Raw genomic sequence first — 19,796 nt, forward strand, 5'->3', positions numbered from 1 at the left:
CAGGACAGCCTTGACTACACAGAGAAACCCTGTCTCGAAAAACAAAACAAAAACAAACAAACAAACAAACAAAACCAATAAAGACAAGGACTTGCTGCTGGCAGTAACAGGACCACTTCCAGCCAATGCATAGGCTCTGTGTTTTACAGGGCCACCAGCTCTGTGCTAATGAGTACTGTGCTGGACTGGTATTTCCTGACTTCCCTCCAGGTAGTCTTGAGAAGCAGTGACTCCTGCACAGGATGAGGGTTCAGATACTGAGGGTTTCTGCCTCCCCCACCCCCACATGCTGCTCAGCTAATGTCCTGTCACCGTGACACTGCATGACCGCCACCTCACCACTCAACCTGGTGCTCTTGCTGATCTTGTTAGGAATAGAAGAGGCACAAAATGTTGTCCTTAGCCCACCTCTCATTTCTAAGGCAGCTTTGAAGGAATTAAGGCACCAAGCATAACTCTGGACCATACTGACCTGTGTGCCCACTTCTCAGTTAGTTCAGCTCTCAGGAGTATGTGTACAGGAATAAATACTAAATTCTCAAGTCTAACCTAAAGGGAAAGGCACTGAGACCAAGGCCGTGGGGTAAGGATTGGATGGTATCAGGTGTACACCCACCTTATACATGATTGGTGAGAACCAGGCTGGCATGAAGACAAGATTGCACACACGTGTGGTTGAGCAGTGCTGGTCAATGCTGGCAAGCAGGGCCACCTCGCCCAACTTCCCTTGGCCCACAATCTCCACCGGCACCTTCAGGATGATCTCCCCTTGCTCCTCGTACACACCTGGGAAAAGCACGATTCGATCATAGAGGCTGGCCATGGCTAAGGCACTGCCCAAGCTGTCAAACTCATGGCCTGGCCCAACACTCAAGGTGCGTCGCTCCTTCTTCCTGCGGAACAGAGAGAAGCAGATGGAGGACTCCAAGTCCAGTGCGTTCTTGGTCCAGGTCTTAGAGGCAAGGTAGTGTTGCTTGAAGGCCTCCCTCCAGGACTCGGGCTCCACATCAGGCTGGTTGGGCCAGTTGGGGTGGCGGCACTCAGTGCAGCCCAGACACAGCTGCCGCCAGCGGGTACTGTCCAGGCTGAGGATCAGTTCATACCAGGCCCTGCAAACCAGGCTGCAGCGGCCCAGGTCAGGGAGATGTAGGTAGGCTAAGATCATACGCCACAGCTCCAGGGGGAGGCCACCCGTTTCCATGGTCACCTGGAGAAAGACACAAAAGAAGATTGTCTTTATTCACTTTATTTTATTGTTCCCTTTTTAAAAATAACACCTCCTGACCCCAGAGATGAGCAAGTGAACAAGGCACAGCCAATCAGAGGACTCCATTTCCTCAATCAGAATCTGTGCCAGTTAATTTTGATTGTTAACATGATTAGATTAAGAAACACCTAGGGGATTAGTGAAGCACACCTCTGGGTGAGTCTGTGCTGCAGTTCCAGAGATAAGAAGGTCAGGAGGACTCTGCCTAATCAATGTGTCATAATATGATAGCATTGTCAGGAAGTAATGAAAAATGGGACCTAACTACAGGAAGCAGGACCTGGTGGCCTGTCCTTGGAGCTGAATCCTGCCCTGGTCTCACCTGGTATTACCCTCTTCTCTGCTTCTATATGTTGTGAGGTAATGGAGTTCTGGGATGGAGAGATGGCTCAGACATTAAAAGCATAAAGCCACTCAGGTGGCTGGCAACCACCTGTAATCCCAGCCCCACAGTGATTCAGTTCCTTCTTCTGGCTTCCAGAGGCACCTGTATGGCATGGCATGGCATACATGAACATATTCACATGAACATACATGAATACATATACATACACACTGTCATGGTTTGTATATGCTTAGCCCAGGGAGTGGCACTATTAGGAGGTGTGGCCTTGTTAGAGTAGGTGTGTCACTGTGGGTGTGGGCTTTAAGGCCATCATCCTAGCAGCCTGGAAGTGAGTCTTCCACCAGCAGCCTTCAGATGAAGCTGTAGAACTCTCAGCTCTGCCTACACCATGCCTGCCTAGATGCTGCCATGCTCCTGCCTTGATGATAATGGACTGAACCTCTGAACCTGTAAGCCAGCCCCAATTAAATGTTGTCCTTATAAGAGTTGCCTTGGTCATGGTGTCTGTTCACAGCAGTAAAACTCTAACTAATACATGCACTTAAACATAAAAATAAATATTTTTAAAAAAAACTATTTTCTATGAGGCAGGCATAGTGGTGCAGGCCTTTAAACTGAGCACTTAAGAGACAGAGACAGACATATCTCTGAGTTTGAAGTCTGTCTGGTCTATACAGTGAGTTCCAGTGCAGCCAGAGCTACAAGGTGGGACCCTGTACCCAAAACAAACTACAACAAAACCTGTTCTACCACGTACTCTCTTGGTTTGGTATCTGCCCAAACACATATAGTTAAAAGGGACTATCAATTCTGAGCCAAAATAAGTAATTCTCTAAGGTTATTTCTGTCACACATTTGGTCAGGAAGACAAGAAAAGTCACTAGTACCGACTTCTCAGGGATTTTCACCCAATAGGTTAGTCTCTACCCTCTTCAGTCAGACTCTAAGGATACAATCCCAGGACTCCTGGCAACCAGAGTCCCAACCCTGTGGAGAAACCCTTGTAGTATTAACCAGAGTCCCAACCCTGTGGAGAAACCCTTGTGGTATCAGCCAGAGCCCCAACCCTGTGGAGAAACCCTTGTGGTATTGTTGCAGGCAGTAAAGCAGGAAGGATGAAGCCATCTAAGCCTTTGACACCAGGCATGGAGCTATAGGAGCTGGAGTTTGTCTGGCTTTGGTCCAGTACGGTAATGTCTATTCAGTGCCATAGTATGTTGGAAGCAGGTAATTTGCTTTGACAAAGGATTACAATTAAGAGATCACCTTAAGTCTCAGAAGAGACTTTGGACTTTTAAGCAGTGTTGAGACTGAAAGATTATGGGGATTTTGAAGTAGGACTGAATGCATTTATATTCTGATGTGGCTTCAAGCCTGGGGGTGGGGGTGGGGGCAGAGAGCAGAATGTGGTAGTTTGAATGAGATTGGGTCCTGTATGCTCAGAGGCTTCAATGCTTGGTCTTGAGTTGGTGGCTTTGTTGGAGAAGATGTGTCACTGGAGAGGGCTTGAGAGTTTAGAGAGTCAGGACATCTTGAGTTCACTCTGTATCCTGCTTGCACTCTAAGATGTCAGCTCTCCGCTGTCCCTGCCATCTTGCCTGCCTGCTCCCCCACCATGACAGTGAGGATCTTTTACCCTTCTGGGACCATAGCTCAAATAAACCCTTCCTTTTATCAGCTGTCTTATTATGGTGTCTTACCACAGCAAGAAAAGCAATTAATACCACTGCTGTGACAGACCTGACCGTGTTGGTTTTTTGAGGCATGTGGAAGACTTTGAACTTTGGACCAGAAAAGCCATTAAGCATTGTAAAAGTGAAGGTTAACAGGCCATCCAGCCACTCTTCACCAAAATGTCACAGGAAGATCGCTATCCCAGTTGCCAATATCGTTCCCCTCAGAAACCTCTTGAGCTGGGCCTCCACAGACAGAACCCTTCTGAGCACTCCAGTCTTCCACACTCTTTTTTTCAAGCCTGTCTTCAATGACACATTTCCTCCAACAAGGCCACACCTTCTAAGCCTCCCCAAGCAGTGCCATGAGGGGTTATTTTCATTCAAATCACTACAAGTGTAACAACTGTGCAAAAAAGAGTAGAGATGTACTATGAAGTCAAGGCAAAAAAAAAGAAAAAAAAAAGGTGAGGACAGGTGCATGTATCCTGGGACTATGGAATCTAGATCCCTGAAATGCCCCTGGGATCTACCTAAAAGAGTTTGGATCATACAGAGAGAGGCCATCTTTGGCAGCAGCGGTCCTAGATACAAATGAAAACTAAGTATCTATTTGTCTCCCCCTTACCATTCTCATATCAGCTAATTACTATTGTTTCCCTAAGAAAGACTGTGGGGTTTGGTCCTGGCTTGGCTACTCCCTGGTGTAATCCTAGCCATCTGCTGGGCTGGCTGCATCACTGTCTGCCACCTTGCTTTCTTTGGGAACATTCTTGCCCCTTACCAACAATTTATACCACATAATTACAGAAACGGGGGCCCCTGTAGAGAAGTACATAGCAACATGACAGCCGGCCCTCCATAGGCTGCATCTGATACAAATGGACCACTGAGCCCTTCTCTAGATGTACACGCTATCCTGGTTGCTGGTTTCTTTCCTAAGCAATAAACTCTGGAGTAGGTGCTGGCAGAGAGGAGGTAGAAGATGAACCTCACTGAGAGAATGAATCAGAAAAGCAATGGAAGCAAGGGCATCCCAGTTTCTGGCCAGTCTCCAAGCTCAGCTTCACCCTTAGCCTTTGAATGTTACCAGTAATCTCCATGCCTCTCTAACCAATTCCCCTTTTGACTGGGTGTAGTCACCCACATCTCTAATCCAACCACTTGGGAGTATCAGGAGTTCAAGGCCAGCATGGGCCTCTAACACAAATAAATAAATACTCTCCTTTTGGCATAAGCTGACCATATCCAATTTCTGTTATGAATACCAAATGTTCCTCCCCCCACCCCATCCTGGGGATCGAACTCAGGGCTTCACACAATCCAGGCAAGTGATCTACTACTGAGCTTTAATCCAAATCTCCTTTTTGTTTTTCATTTTGAGACAGGTTTCACTAAACTGCCCAGGCAAGCCTCCAATTTGCAACCTCTTGCCTCCCACCCTCCTGTAGCTGGGATCACACTTTTACACTTCTTCTACCCAGCCCTGACACTCACAGACTACAGTTTTGCTTCCTTGTTCAGATCGAGTCTCCCCCTCCCACTTAACAGCTCCCTGTCACACCAGCTCAGTTCCAGTTGATCTCTCCAGTGCTTTCTTCCCTGTGAGAGGCTCACTTACAAGACTGCACGAACTGCTTTTCACTTCCCTTTCCTTTATTACCTATGACTTCAATTTAAAACCACCAGAGCTACCACATGCCCATAAATTGCTTATAAGAAATATGCAAACATCTCCAAGAGCCTGTGTTCATCTGAATCAGGACCAAGTGCTGCAGCTCAGGGGATATCTTATGATCATTCCTAAGGGCTCTGACCTACTTCTACACCCATGCTTTCCTTGTCTCTGTGTCCCACTTTCTCACACTGGTCCTCCGGAGTGAATGTGCACTGCTCTTTCAGGGGGCAGTACATGGCAGGAGTGCACTTCCCACGATGCATTATCCATCAAGCCCTTCTTCACTTCTACAAAAGACAACTGGCAGATGTTCCAGAGTATGAACTTAGCCCTAATTTATGGAGCCTCCCATATCTGTTCATGAGAGTCCCCTGAGATCTATTGCTGATAGGCCATCCTAGGAGTGATGTTAAAAGACATTTTAGTTACAACTACCCAGATTCCAGCTTCAACCTAGCTTACTATAAAGGCGTGTGATGCAGGCAGGCCACCCACTGTGTGGACCATGTGATATACTACAGACCCCCTGTCACCTGTCCCAGGTGGCTTTCTCAACGTTAGGATAGCAGCCCGTTAAGAAAGGATGCCCTGGGCCACAATCCAACGACTACAGCAAAACCCATCTAAAACTGAGCACAAAATGCAAGCTTACCGCACTAGTTGGAACTAACTGAACAGGTAGAGGTGAGTCTCCATCAGTCTCCGCCCCAGCTTTCAGGTAAATAATTGTTTCCTCAACCGGATGTAAATTTACCATATAAGCACAGCTTTCAGAACCCCCTTCCATGCATAGTGAGACTGATCTAGAAATATCTGAACAGAAATTCTTCCAGTAATAATGTAAATAAGGAGTCAAAAAGTAAAAATCCTGCAGTGGTGGCACACACCTTTAGTCGCAGCACTCAGGAGGCAGAGATAGAAGGACCTCTGTGAGCTGAAAGCCAGCCTGGTCTACACAGTGAGACTGTATGAAAGAAAGAAAGAAAGAAAGAAAGAAAGAAAGAAAGAAAGAAAGAAAGAAAGAAAGAAAGGGAGGGAGGGAGGAAGGAAGTCAGTTAGTTGAGTGAAGAAGCTAAGAGCTTGGGGCTAGTCTGTTACTGTGGGAAAGCCCAGTGCTTCCCAACCAGCAGAGCACAGGAAGCCTGTGGGTTGTGACCCCTTTGGGGGTTGAACAACCCAACCCTTTCACAGGGGACCCCAAAGACCACTGGGAAACACAGATATTTATATTATGACTCATAACAGTAGCAAGATTACAGCTATGAAGTGGCAACAAAATAATGCTATGGTTGGGGGTCACCGCACCATGGGGAACTGTATTAAGGGGTTGCAGCGTTAGGAAGGTGAGAGCCACTGTTCTGAAGACGTGAGGCGATACCTCTAGGAACCTGAGATGGCCCATTCCATGGATGCTCCACAGTGATGACAGTGCTCCTCTCAAAGCTGAGCAGGTGTCTGGCTCTTAATTACTTCCTCAGTCGGTCTCACTTCCTCCTCCCATCAGCCACTCAAGTTCTACACCCTTACACAGTCCAGGCTGGCAGAGACCTTGAGTGACAGACAGGCCCAGCAGCTGGAACACTGGTGCAGGTTTCTCAGGAGGAGTGTGGCCTGCCCAGAACTGTTTTATGGAGATGCAGAAGAGGCATGCTAAGTGGACAGTAAAAGCAAGAAGTCACAACACAACTGTGCAAATATTAAGTGAAAATGTTTTCCCCTCAGATTGTGGGGTTATCTGGGAAATTTTGGGCAAAAACATCTGTAATAATTTGAGTGTGTCTCCCAACAATCTATGTGTTAGAAACTTAATCTCCAAAGTCATGTGTCAGGGGCATCTGAAGGTGCCTTTGGGAGCTAATTACCATTAGATGAGGACGTTAGAGCAGGACGCCTATGATGTAGCCATTAGTGGCAGTTCACTGGCCGTCTCAGCATGCAATGGCCTCTGCGGTTTTATCATGGAACAAGAGGCCTTTCCTAGATGCCAAGCAGATGCTGATACCCACCGTGCTCTTAGCTTTACTTATTGTTTGTTTGGTTTTGAGATAGGGTCTTGCTGAATTATACAAGGTAACCTTGAACTCTTGGGCTCAGCTGATCCTCCTGTCTTAGCTTCTCAAGTAGCTAGGACTATAGGAACACCCCATGTGCGTTCATACTCTTGTACCTAAGCTAAATAAAATTTCCTTTTATTGTTGTTTGTTTGTTTAAGATGTATTTATTTTATTTATTTATAAGTATACGGTAGCTGTCTTCAGACGCACCAGAAGTGGGCATCAGATCTCATTACAGATGGTTGTGAGCCACCATGTGGTTGCTAGGAATTGAATTCAGGACCTTCAGAAGGGCAGTCGGTGCTCTTAACTGCTGAGCCATCTTTCCAGTCCATTTTGTTTGTTTGTTTGGTTGGTTGGTTTTGGTTTTGTGAGACAGGGTTTCTCTGTGTAGCCCTGGCTATCCTGGACTTGTTTTGTAGACCAGGCTGGCCTCCGACTCAGAGATCCACCTGCTTCTGCCACCCTAGTGCTGAGATTAAAAGTGTGCACTACCATGCCTGGCTGCCCTTTTTTGTTTGTTTGTTTGTTTCCTTCATTTCCTGTGCTCAAATATTTTGTTACAGCAGTGGAAAAAAGACAAAGACCACATTTCACAAAGAATCCACCGTGGCTTCGGGTTCTGAGTCCAGGAAGCAGATAGTCCTAGCTTCTGGCCTGTCAGGAGGCAGCTAGTTTCTACCCTTTCTCCAGATTCACTTGTGCCCCCAATTCCAGAAGTCTGGGTGCAGACAGACTGAGGCCAGTCCTTCTCCCTTCAACATTCCTCTAAGCTCAGATAAAGGCCTCCTTCATTGCCCTGCCAGTCCCCTGCTGTTCTATCTGGCTGTATTTACAAGATCTTCACATTAGTCCACGGGGATCCATGCAGCCGGGGATTTCTCTAACTAGGTAACAGTTTTTAGAAGAGCACTCTACACTTCTGCCTTTCCTTTTTGCCACTGGGGCCTCTGAGCATGGAATTAAAAAGTAACAACTATCCCCTGGGCCTGTGCGCTTGTAGTGTGACGTCAGTAGGAACTGGAAAAACAAAGTGTGGGAAAGTAGGTGCTGAGGTGGCCCCAACACCTCCATATTTAATATGTTCCTGAGAGGTGAGGGCAGCGTTTCTGTGGTCTCCCACCCCCCACCCCACTGGAGAGAGTCACATGACTCCAGGCCACTCGGTATCCCCAACTTCAGTAAGAGGGGCAGAGGCTTCCTCCTGGGAGGTGAGCCTAGGTTAGCTCTCAGCAAGTATGAACTGCTGCTTCCCAGCCCTGGGGCTGAAAGCAAGTCCCCAAACCTCTCTGAGTCTATATTCCCATCTCTGAAGTAAGACTAAGATCTCTCACCAAATGGCCCTTCTGCCATAGTGTACAGATTTTTAACAATTTCTAAAGAAAAGTGACATTTAGTTAACAAATATTTGCTTGCCCACTGTGAGCCCAGCACTGTTCCAAGTACTGAAAGGCAATAAAGGCGAAGTTCCTATCCTCACAGACAGGCAAGAAATGAAACAAAAAGAAAAGGAAAGAAAGAGAAAGCAAGCAAGCAAATGTTACCACAAATGCTACAGAGAGATGAAGCAGGACTTGCATGCATGCATCCATGTGTGCATGTGTGCATCCATGTGTGCATGCATGCATGAACAACTGCTGAGGACCAATTTAGACAGGCCGTCAGGGACGGTCTCTAGGAAAGTGTCCGTGAATACAGACCTGGCACACAATGAGATGCTAGCAACAGAGTGAAGACAGAGAAAGTCTGCTGACCACGTGCTCTGCCAGCCCGACAGGCACAGGACACGCTGTAAGGACAGGCCTCCAAAGGACAAAGTGCACATAACATCCTTCAAGCACTGTAGTCCTCTCCCCGTGCTAGGATGAAGGTTCTGCAGTTTAGTTTTGTTGTCTGTCTGTCTATCTGTCTTCCAACTGATTTTTGTCAGCCTCAGAATCTGGGGGATTTCAGGGCTTGACCCCAGCACGCCCACTCAGACTGACTCTCACCAGAACGGAGAGCCAAGAGTCTTTCTCCCCCTCTTTATCTTTCTGGAGCAGAATGTAAGCCCCTTAAAGCCAGAAACACTGTACTGCTGTGTGTAGTCTGTCTAGAATTCTGCCCAGCACACTGTGGGTTCTTAGCACTGAGTAAATCCTTACCGGACTAACAGTGCTGAGACTTCAAATCCTCACCACAGACTCCCTGCTATGGTGCAGAGCCCCGTGTAACAAGCAAATAAAACCTAAGTATGTGTTCAACACTCGCCATGTCTAAGACCATGTGGTAGGCCTCACAGTTCAGTGGGAGAGCAGATACGGGTCCTGTTTTCCTACACAGCAGAAGACAAAGATTCAGCTACCAAAAATAATAGTAATATTCCCCTCTAACCAAAACAATGCCACCCATCACAAAACCAAAACCAAACACAATGGAGGGGAAAGCACTCAGTGTCTCAAGAAGAAAGCCCTTGTTCAGATAATAAGAACCTGCTGGGATGACAGGCACACCTGAGAGCCCATCAGGGAAGGGGGAGCAGTGGACCGACCCAGGCCAACCTAGGCTGCATGCAAGAAAAAAAAAAAAAAAAAAAAAAAAAAAAAAAAAAAGGTCACTTTCCAATGTATTATTTTATCACTTCTCTTCACATCTCTTGAAGGTGGCACGTGGTTTCCGTGGTCTTCTACCTCCCACTGGAAATAGCCACATAGCTCCAGGTATCCCAGGATTTAGTAGTTTGTTAGAACACTAAGTCTTCGGTGCCATCAGATATGGCATTTTTTTATGTGTGTGTGTGTGTGTGTGTGTGTGAGAGAGAGAGAGAGAGAGAGAGTGTGTAAATATATGTCTTGTGAGTGAAGGTTTCCACAGAGGCCAGAAGAGAGAGAGAGAGAGAGAGAGAGAGAGTGTGTAAATATATGTCTCCTGAGTGAAGGTTTCCACAGAGGCCAGAAGAGGGTGTCAGGTCCCCTGGAACTGAACTTCTAGGTGGTTGTGAGCTGCCATGTAGTGCTGGGAACCAAATCTCAGATGATTTGCAAGAGCAGCGAGTACTTCACCTATTATTTATTTTTAGTTTTTTGAGACAGGGTTTCTCTGTCTTCAAAAGAGCACTCGCTCTGCAGACCAGACTAGCCTCTGCCTCCTGGGTGCTGGGATTACAGGCATAAGCCGGCATGCCCAACCAAGAACCGCAAGTACTCTTTGCTGCTGAGCCATCTCTTCTAGCCCCAGACATGGCACTTTAACAAGACCCCCCCCCCCCGAGAACGCGTGTGAACTCCAAGCTTGCGACACAGTAAATGAGGGCGGTCCAGTCCTCAGTTCACAGATCCACGAAGGAGCTCTGCCTGAGAGCACTTGAATGACTTGCCCAAGCGAGGCGAGAATCAGAACAGCAAGCAGGCTTCAGGGAGGAGCGAGTACCTCAGATGAGCACAGGCGTAAGGCGGGTGTCAGGACAAGCTCTGAGGGGAAGCTGCAGCTAAGCTTAGGCTGATTCTTAGTCAGACTGAGACAGTTCCAGGGTCAGCCAGAAAAGCCAGCCGGTTCCCGTGGGCCCCGACCTGAGCTACTAGCTCATTTGGGAGCTGCTTTGAGTCGCTGCACAAAAGGTTCTACACGTCATGGTGAATGGACTCCTGCAAGAAGGACATACTGGCTTGCATTCACAGGTGGCTGAACTCTGCTTTCGTCTTCTATGATCAGATAATGGCAAAACAGCCATGGTGGTGCACACACCTGCAATCCCAGAGCCTGGGTGGTGACAAACAGGAGGATAGTGAGGCTGGGGCCAGTCTGAGCTGTACAGCAAGACCTGGTGTCTTCTCCAAATCCAAACAACAAAAACCAACTGCTTCCTACTTACAGGAGGACATCTTAGTTGCAAGGTGGCGGGAGATTAGATTTAGTTTTAAAACATCACTAAGAAGGAAGGATCTGGGGCTGGCGAGATGGCTCAGTGGTTAAGAGTGCCGAATGCTCTTCCAAAGGTCCGGAGTTCAAATCCCAGCAACCACATGGTGGCTCACAACCATCCGTAACGAAATCTGATGCCCTCTTCTGGAGTGTCTGAAGACAGCTACAGTGTACTTACATATAATCAATAAATAAATCTTTAAAAAAAAAAAAGAAGGAAGGATCTAGGGCAGCTCAGGCCTTTCTTAGTGTCCATGTAGAGGGGACACAAGCTTCCCTACCCACACCATGAAGCATACAAGGCACCAGTGAAACGAGAACGCACTGTTTGGCGGAACAAGGCTAACAGGTTAATGATTTAACGTCTCAAATGAAAGGAGGCGTCTGTCTCTACTTCTGCGGGTTTTAGTTCAAATCCATCCTAAAGTAAAAGAGAATAAAATACGAGCCACAAAGCCTGCACCCACACATCCACAGACTCTGGAAAGGAGAGAAACCTTAAATGTTGCAGCTGGACACACCATGGTTTCTTCGAGCCTTCGTCCTCTTCAGCCTGAGAGACGGTACTGTCAGCGATGAAATCCGATACTATAATCCAGACACTATGTGCTTATGTCAGGGGCTCTGAGAGGTTCAGATAGGCCCTCCCTTTGCCCTCCTCTGTCAGCCCAGGGCCTGCTCACCGAGGCTCAGCTAGGAAGGGATATGCATCAGGGAAGCCTTTGAACTGGCCCTTAATTCCGATTTTCACACATTTAATAAGCAAACATGAAAGGCTAAGGAAGGGAGTGTTTGGGTTTTTTGTTTTTTGGTTTTTTGCTTGTTTTTTGTTTTGTTTTGTTTTGTTTTGAGGCAGATTCTCACTGTATGGCCTTGTTTGGCCTGGAAAAGTCAATAAGTAGACACAAGGACCTCTATCTCTTGCTCTGTCTGCCTCTGCCTCCTGGGTGTTGGGATTAAAGGCATGGATGACCACACCCACCAGGAGGGTATTTTGAGGACTTACTGTGTCACCTCAGTGAGAACTCACAACACAGACCGCACTGCAAACCTCACTCCTAGGGTCTGGCAGTAATATATCTGAAAATGGATTCCTAACTTGGACTAAGTCCCAAGTCCCTGTCGTACAACCAAGCACCTGCCACCCAGGTCCTTCCTTACAGCGTTAGGTTTCACAGCTGGTGATGGTACAGGACCCTTGGCCTCACTGACCATGAAGATGAAGTTGATCCTGCAGTTCCTTTTTTTTAAAAGGTTACTATAAATAGGTACACTGTTGCTGTCTTCAGACACAGAAGAAGGTGTCAGATCTCATTATGGGTGCTTGTGAGCCGCCATGTGGTTTCTGGGATTTGAACTCAGGACCTTCAGAAGAGCAGTTTTACTCGCTGAGCCATCTCTCCAGCCCCAGGTCCTGCAGTTACTATGAAGCCTCAGAAACCGTCTAATTTGGACTGACAGCATTCAGCTGGGAGGCCTGAAGACTTACGCTTTTCAAGTTAAAAAAATCTACAAAATCCAGGGCACCTTATCTGGCAAGTAAACCCCAACCACCCAAGCATTATCAACAAGACAGCGTCCTTCTCGTCCTTCTTGTCACCTTCTGCCTCCCAGCTAGGCACAAACCGCTCCAGCCACTTCTCTTTAATCACACCCAGCTTGAGGCAATTTCCACACCAAGGAATTGCTACTTTACCGGTGACATTAAGCATTCAATGGAGTCAGTCTGGTCTCTGGCTGTTCGTCCTTATCTATAAAAATGGAGGTAATGCTACCTTAGAGGCTCATTAGGTGGGTGAGAGCTGTCTGGGAAACGGTTAACGCTGAGCTTGGCACACAGCAAACACAGAGCAAATGGAAGAGGTTCTCTCCTGTGATGTTTTCCTGACGCAAATCCCTTCTTCCTCTTCGAATTTTGAGCCACTTTTCCCAGCATCTTAGGAATAAAAAAAAAAAAAGTCTGAAGTGCAGAGGGCGTGGGGGAGTGCCCACCTCCTTGGTCTATGATCGGCAGCTCACTAGCAGTGGCTGCCAAGGGTTTCCTTTCTTCCTTTCTTTTTTTAGAATTTTATTTGAATTATGTGTCTCTTCATAAGTATGTGCACTTGAGTGAAATTACCCAAACAGGTCAAAAGAGGGTGTCGGATCTCCTGGAGCTGGAGTCTCTAAGGGCCTCTGAACTCGGATCCTCAGGAAGCGCAGGAACCCATTTCTCCTGCCCCGATGAGCCCTTATGGTAACAGAGGTAAGCAGGGTTCGGGTTCCTGACCGTCTGGCAAAGAGAGTAAGTTTATATTCAGAACAGGATGGTTAGAACAGCATGGGCAGCAGAAATTCACGAGGTGTGTGGCCTCCGTGTTCCAAATATCAAATTCTAGGGAGCTTTTCTATTTCAAGTGCAAACAAGGGAGCAAATGGTAAGCTCTTAAGGGCCGGATGCTTGTCCTTCCAGAATGAGGAGGGAGGTCTGGATCCATCGAAGCCCACGGCCCTGCCACACATGGACTTGCGCCTTTCCCTCTCACTTTCAGTCTACACAATCTTTGTCACAGCATTGGGGATTGAACCCAGGGCTTTGTGCACACCAAACAAGCTGGCTACCACTGAGCTATAAGCCAGGCCCTTTACTTTTGCTTTTGTTTGTTTTTACAAAGGAGCTGGCTATGGTGCCTGGGCTGGCCTCAAACTTTCTACTTGTGTGCACATAAGCCCCAGTGGGGTCTGTTCCTCCTTATTTTTATGTACTTAGTTTTTGGCACTGGCAACAATCCTAGTTGTGCTAGATTATATCCCCAGCTCTATTCTGAGATATGGTCTTACTAAATTGCCAAAGTTGCTCTTGAACTCACTCTGAGGCCCAGGCAGGCCTTGAACTTGTGATCCTCCTCTTTAGCCTCTCACGCAGCTGAGGTTACTGGCCCGTGACATCAAGCCTAGCACTTTCCTTGCCCTTAGAGCTGTGTTCCCAGTCCATTTAACCTGATAGGATGTCATTCACAGTGCCTTAGCCAGGGCAAAGATATCACACAGGATAGATATTTGACCTAAAGTAGACAATATGCATGCCCCTTTGTCAGGACCAGAAGAAATTCAGGAGAGATCACCTGAGGCATGGAGGAATATGGCCAAATTAGAGCAAGCAGTACAGGGATCCAGAGAGACAAAGAGATTCTTTTTCTTTTCTCTCCTCTTCTCTCCTCTCCCCTCCCCTCTCCTTTTCTTTCTTTCTTTCTTTCTTTCTTTCTTTCTTTCTTTCTTTCTTTCTTTCTTTCTTTCTTTAATGTTTGCTTATTTTGGAGGGAGGCACCTGTCATAGCATCTGTGTGGAGGTCAGAGGGCAGTTTGTGGGAGTCAGTTTTCTCCCTCCACCATGTGGATCCTAGGGATTGAACTTAGATGGTTAGGTTTGGTAGCAAGCACCTTTTATTGCTGGTCCATCTTGCTAGCCTGGGATTTTTTTTCTTTATTCTTTTCATACTTTTATCAGTTCTTTGAGAATGTAATACATGTATATAGCATTGCTATATTTTAAATGAGAAATGCCCCCACAGACTCATATATTTGCTTAGTGGGAGAACTGTTTAAAAAGGATTAGGAGGTATGTCCTTGTGGAAGGAGGTGGTGGGTGAGCTTGAGGTTTCAAAAGCCCATACCAGACAGAACAGTGTGATATCTCCCTCCCCCCACCCCCTCTTGTCTGCCTGTCTGTCTGTCTGCAACTTGCAGATCAGATGTGAGCTTGGAGATCATCCCAGCTACCTCTCCAGCATCACGTTTGCCTGCCACTATGTTCCCCACCATGATGATCATGGACTGAGCCCCTGAAACTGTAAGCAGGCCCTTACAAGAGTTGCTTTGGCCATGTGCCTTTTCACAGCAACAGAACAGTGGCTGAGACAAACGTATCTTGGTGATGTCCATCCCCACTCCTCCCAGATACATCTTCTACTCGCCACCTAACTCCTTGTTGTCTTTTTGCAAACAATTATTTTTTATAACTCACTGAGCCCCAGCACTGGGGAGGCAGAGGCATGATAGTGTGATGTTTGTGTTGCACACGCATGCATGGGTGTGGGACAGCCCGCTGCAGCAGGCAGGGCCAACTACTGGAGGATCCTCTTAACTGACTCACTTCCTGCAGAAGCCATCAACTGCCAATGGCTCCTCAGCTAAGTGTGGGTGTGTAAGCCCCTCTCTCCATGCTAGGACACTGACCGGTTCGATCCTGTGCTGTTCATCAGCCCTATCCTATCCAGAAGATACTATTTCACCTTAGTCCTCCCTAAACTCTGGCCCTTACAATCTTTCTGTTCCCTCTTCTGAGATGTTGAGTCTTGTGGAAAAAATTGTTCCTTTATCTGTCACCCTTTGCAAAATTCCAAATGGGTCAAAATCTCAATGTTAACCTGAAACTCTGAAAATTCACAAGGAGAGTGGGGAATATGCTTCAGGATATACTTAAGTAAAGATTTTCTCAATGGGGCCCCCGTGGCCAACGACCAACAAGTGGGACCTCATGAAACTAACAGGCTTCTGAACTGCAGAAGACACTGAAGAGGCAGCCTGCAGAATATCGGGGTGGGGGGGGGATCTCTGCCATCTGCATCTGACAGAGGATTGGTGCCTAGCCAGAATACACGAAGAACTCAGAAAAACTAAACACCAAGAAAACACACTACACAATTACAAAAAACAAAACAAAACAAAACAAAAACCAAAAAACTGGCTAATGGAACTAAAGACTTCTCGAAAGAAGAAAGACAGGGGGCCCGCAAAATGGCCATTAAATCTTACAACTTGAATTCCATCCTTGGAACCCACAGGCGGAAGCAGAGAACCTTCACCTAAAAAGTGTCTTCTGACCTCCACACGTGTGTCTACACACACACACACACACACACACACACACAAAAAGAAGACGATGGTGACTAAGTAGGCATGGTGCCTTTAATGTGACGCAGAGGTAGACGCAGAGGGAGGTAGATCTCTATTAATTCGTGACCAGCCTGGTCTACACAGCAAGTTCCAGGTTAGCTTGGGATACACAGTGAAGCCCAGTGTCTTAGCTACATTTCTATTGCTGTGATAAACACCATGACCAACTTGACTATAGAGAGTTTGCTTGGGCTTCTAGTTCCATAGGGTCAGAGTCCACTGAGGTAGAGTGATGGAGGGACACACATCAAGGTGACAGCGCATATCTTTTTTTTTTTTTAAAGATTTATTTATTTATTATATGTAAGTACACTGTAGCTGTCTTCAGACACTCCAGAAGAGGGCGCCAGATCTCGTTACAGATGGTTGTGAGCCACCATGTGGTTGCTGGGATTTGAACTCTGGACCTTCGGAAGAGCAGTCGGGTGCTCTCACCCACTGTGCCATCTCACCAGCCCGACAGCACATATCTTAAACACAAGCAGAAAGCAGAGAGCAGGAACCTTAAATTCTCGAAGCCCTCCTCCAGTGACATACTTCTTTCAACAAAGCCACACCTCCTAAACCTCCCCCAAACAGTGCCACTGACTGGTCCTCAAGTATTCAAAGGCCTGAGATTATGGGGAACCTCCTAAAAGGATCACACACAGTTTTTTTTTTTTTTTAAGATTTATTGTTTTATTATATGTGAGTACACTGTATCCATCTTCAGACACTCCAGAAGAGGGCATCAGATCTCATTACAGATGGTTGTGAGCCACCATGTGGTTGCTGGGATTTGAACTCAGGACCTCTGGAAGAGCAGTCAGTGAGCTTACCCACTGAGCCATCTCACCAGCCCCCACACACGGTTTTTAAAAAAAACAAAAACAAAAACAAAAAAACAAACCTTAAACACAAATGTCTAAGATCTATCTTTTAAAGTACTCAACATTTGCATTAGCCATCAGGGAAATGTGAACGAAAACCACTTTGACATTTCATTTCGACCAGTCAGAATGGTTAACCATAAGAAAACAAGTGAGAGCAAATGCCTCGGCAAGGATGTGGGAGAGAGAAGCCCTCATTCACTGCTCCTGGGAGAGCAGAGTGGTGTTGCCACTATGAAACCAGTGTGGCGGTTCCTCAAACAGCCAGAGATGTGTCTACCACACGACCCAGCTAGACCACTCCCAGGCATACCCAGAGGACCCCCAGAGCCTACTGGAGACATCTGCTTGCTCATGTTCACTGCTGCCCTGCTGACAACACAAGACATGAGTACAACTTAGATGTCCATCCACCATGAAAGCATGGCACCTACATACAACGAAGGTAAATGGAGGAGCCTGAAAACTATAGATACTAAGTGAGGCCGCACAGACCTAGACGGACGGACGGACTCTGCACGCTTTCACTGATATGTGGATCACAGTGTCGAGTCGAGCGTGGGCTTCACTTAACAATGTACCTGCAGGACCAGCTGAATGGACCTGTAGATAAAGTGCCCGACAACCCTGCCAACCTGGAACCACATTAAAAAACAGGTCTGATGACTTGGGTATTTCACAGAGGCCATCCCATTAACCATAGCAAAGTGTTCAATATCAGCAATAACCAAGGAAAGTAAGTTAAAGCCTCGAGACACACAATACACATAAAAATAATAAACTGGGGCTGGAGAGATGGCTCAGTGGTTAAGATCACTGACTGCTCTTCCAGAGGTCCTGAGTTCAAGTCCCAGCAACCACATGGTGGCTCACAACCATCCGTAATGAGATCTGACACCCTTTTCTGGTGTGTCTGAAGACAGCTACAATGTACTTAGATATAATAATAAATAAATCTTTTTTTAAAAAAGCTACACACACATCTCTGTATGAAGCTGTATGGACTCTCATCATACAGCTTCCAGGCATAAAATAATAATAATAATAATAAAAAACAACTGGCCAAAGCAAGTATCTCCCAAGACTGGGAACAAACATAACTCACAAACTGCTAGTAGGGAAGAAACTTAGAACCGGCATAGTAGTTCATACCTGTAGATTCCAGCACATAGAAGCTTGAGGCAGGAGGACTGCTGTGTGCTCCAGGTCAGTCTTGGTTATATACTGAGTTCCAGGACAGCTTGAACTACACAGTTAGTTCTTGTCTCAAAAAGCAAACCAACAAGGAAAACCAAAATCAGCCACCATCAAAGACAAAGCAATTCCGTCTGGATGACTAACCTAGGAGGCTTGTTGGTATACATGACAGACTATGCCTGAGGAAGGCCAGAGACAGGGGTCAGGAGGCAAGCCTGATGATCTGAGGTCCATCCCGGGAACCCACCTCATGCAAGTCTCCTACCACTAAACAAACAAATGAGTAAATGCAATTTAAAAGAGAGAGACTAGGGCTGGAGAGATGGCTCAGTGGTTAAGAGCACTGACTGCTCTTCCAGAGGACCTGAGTTCAATTCCCAGCAACCACATGGTGGCTCACAACCAACTGTAACAGGATCTGATGCCCTCTTCTGGGGTGTCTGAAGACAGCTACAGTGTACTCAGATAAATACATAGAAATAAATAAATCTTTTAAAAAAGAAAGAGACTATGTCTGCAAATGTCCTTGGTAACCCAGTGCCCACCCACTGCTGACTAAATTTACTGTGACCTAGTCACACCAGTGACACACTGAGCAAAAGCAGCAGAACCCAGGATACAGACAGGGTGATCTCACACGCATGGAGTTAAACTAAATGGCACTGTGTAGAGATGCACACGCACAAGGCATGTGACAAAGAGACGGCCATCCACAGGTCAAGATGGCAGCCTCTGGGGGAGGAGCGCAGGCTTGGAAGGAGGCTCTGACCACACTCCATTTCTTAAGGCTGCAGTGTTTACACTGTGACTTACCTCACTACTATTTGCTAAACTATACATCTGTGCCACATCTGTATATATTATCTTTCAGAGTAAAAAATGTTCAAAACAAAGATAGTGAAATAAACATACTGATTCTTAGAAAAATTGAAAGAACATAAAAACCATCATTAAAAATAAAACGAAACAAAACAAAACAAACAAAAACCCTCCTAACCAGGCTTTTGTTTGTTTCTGGATTGAGATCTTGCCATCTCCTAGGCTCAAGAAATCCTCCTGCCTCAGTCTTTCAAGAGCTGGGATGATCGTGTCACCTTGCCTGCATGCAATCCTTTGTCTTCAATTTAAAACCTTGGTTCCCAAACTCCTAACACTGCATATACCAAACACACTTTGCTTTCAGTAGAGCATATTCTTTTTCATTTTTCTCTCAGTAAGGTCTCATGAAGCCTGGGTGGACCTAAGCTCTTGATCCTCCTGCTACCCTAAGAGTGATGAGATTGCAAGCATGCCCACCTCCACTAAAGCAGGGGGTGAGCTGAGGATGTTTGCAATTGCCTCACCTAAGACTGCAGGTGGAAAGTCGCCGGGAACACATGTATGCTTTGCCAAGAATCACCCGAAGACCCTTTTTGCACTTGGGAGAACAAGGCTGAAAGAGGTACCTAACGACCTGGGTGGCGTGTTGAAAACTGCCATTCCTGAGGATCTCTGCTTAGGTAAAACCCCATGACAAAGCAGAACTAGTTTACCAAAGGGACTCACTCTGGTTAAGCATAGGAAAAGGAAGGGCGATGGAGCCCTTAAATTCAGATAAAAGGCTTGAAAGGGGCGGGAGGACATCTCGGTGACGTGCGGTGACCCCAGAAGGCTAGAAGAAGTCAGCCTAGGAGCAAGCTCAATTCAAGGCCCAGGAAGTGATGCTTTGGGAACTAAAGAAAGCTCCAACCTGAGAGTCCAGAGGGGATCTGACTGGTAGGGATCTGACTGACTGGCAGGGATCTGACTGACTGGCAGGGATCTGACTGACTGACTGGCAGGGATCTGACTGACTGACTGGCAGGGATCTGACTGACTGACTGGCAGGGATCTGACTG

General features: G+C 46.7%; 1 protein-coding gene across 1 annotated transcript in view; it reads right to left on the reverse strand.

Moving 5' to 3' along the window:
- The window catches only part of Fbxo10 (F-box protein 10), a 49,670-nt gene that overhangs the window by 26,914 nt on the left and 2,960 nt on the right, over positions 1-19,796 (reverse strand). The window contains exon 2 of the mRNA XM_021159923.1: positions 617-1,207. Coding sequence (XP_021015582.1) covers positions 617-1,201 — 585 coding nt within the window. The 5' untranslated portion in view covers positions 1,202-1,207. The remainder of the gene's footprint in view (positions 1-616; positions 1,208-19,796) is intronic.

The sequence above is a fragment of the Mus caroli genome, chromosome 4, assembly GCF_900094665.2.
Source record: "Mus caroli chromosome 4, CAROLI_EIJ_v1.1, whole genome shotgun sequence".
NCBI classification, from domain to species: domain Eukaryota; kingdom Metazoa; phylum Chordata; class Mammalia; order Rodentia; family Muridae; genus Mus; species Mus caroli.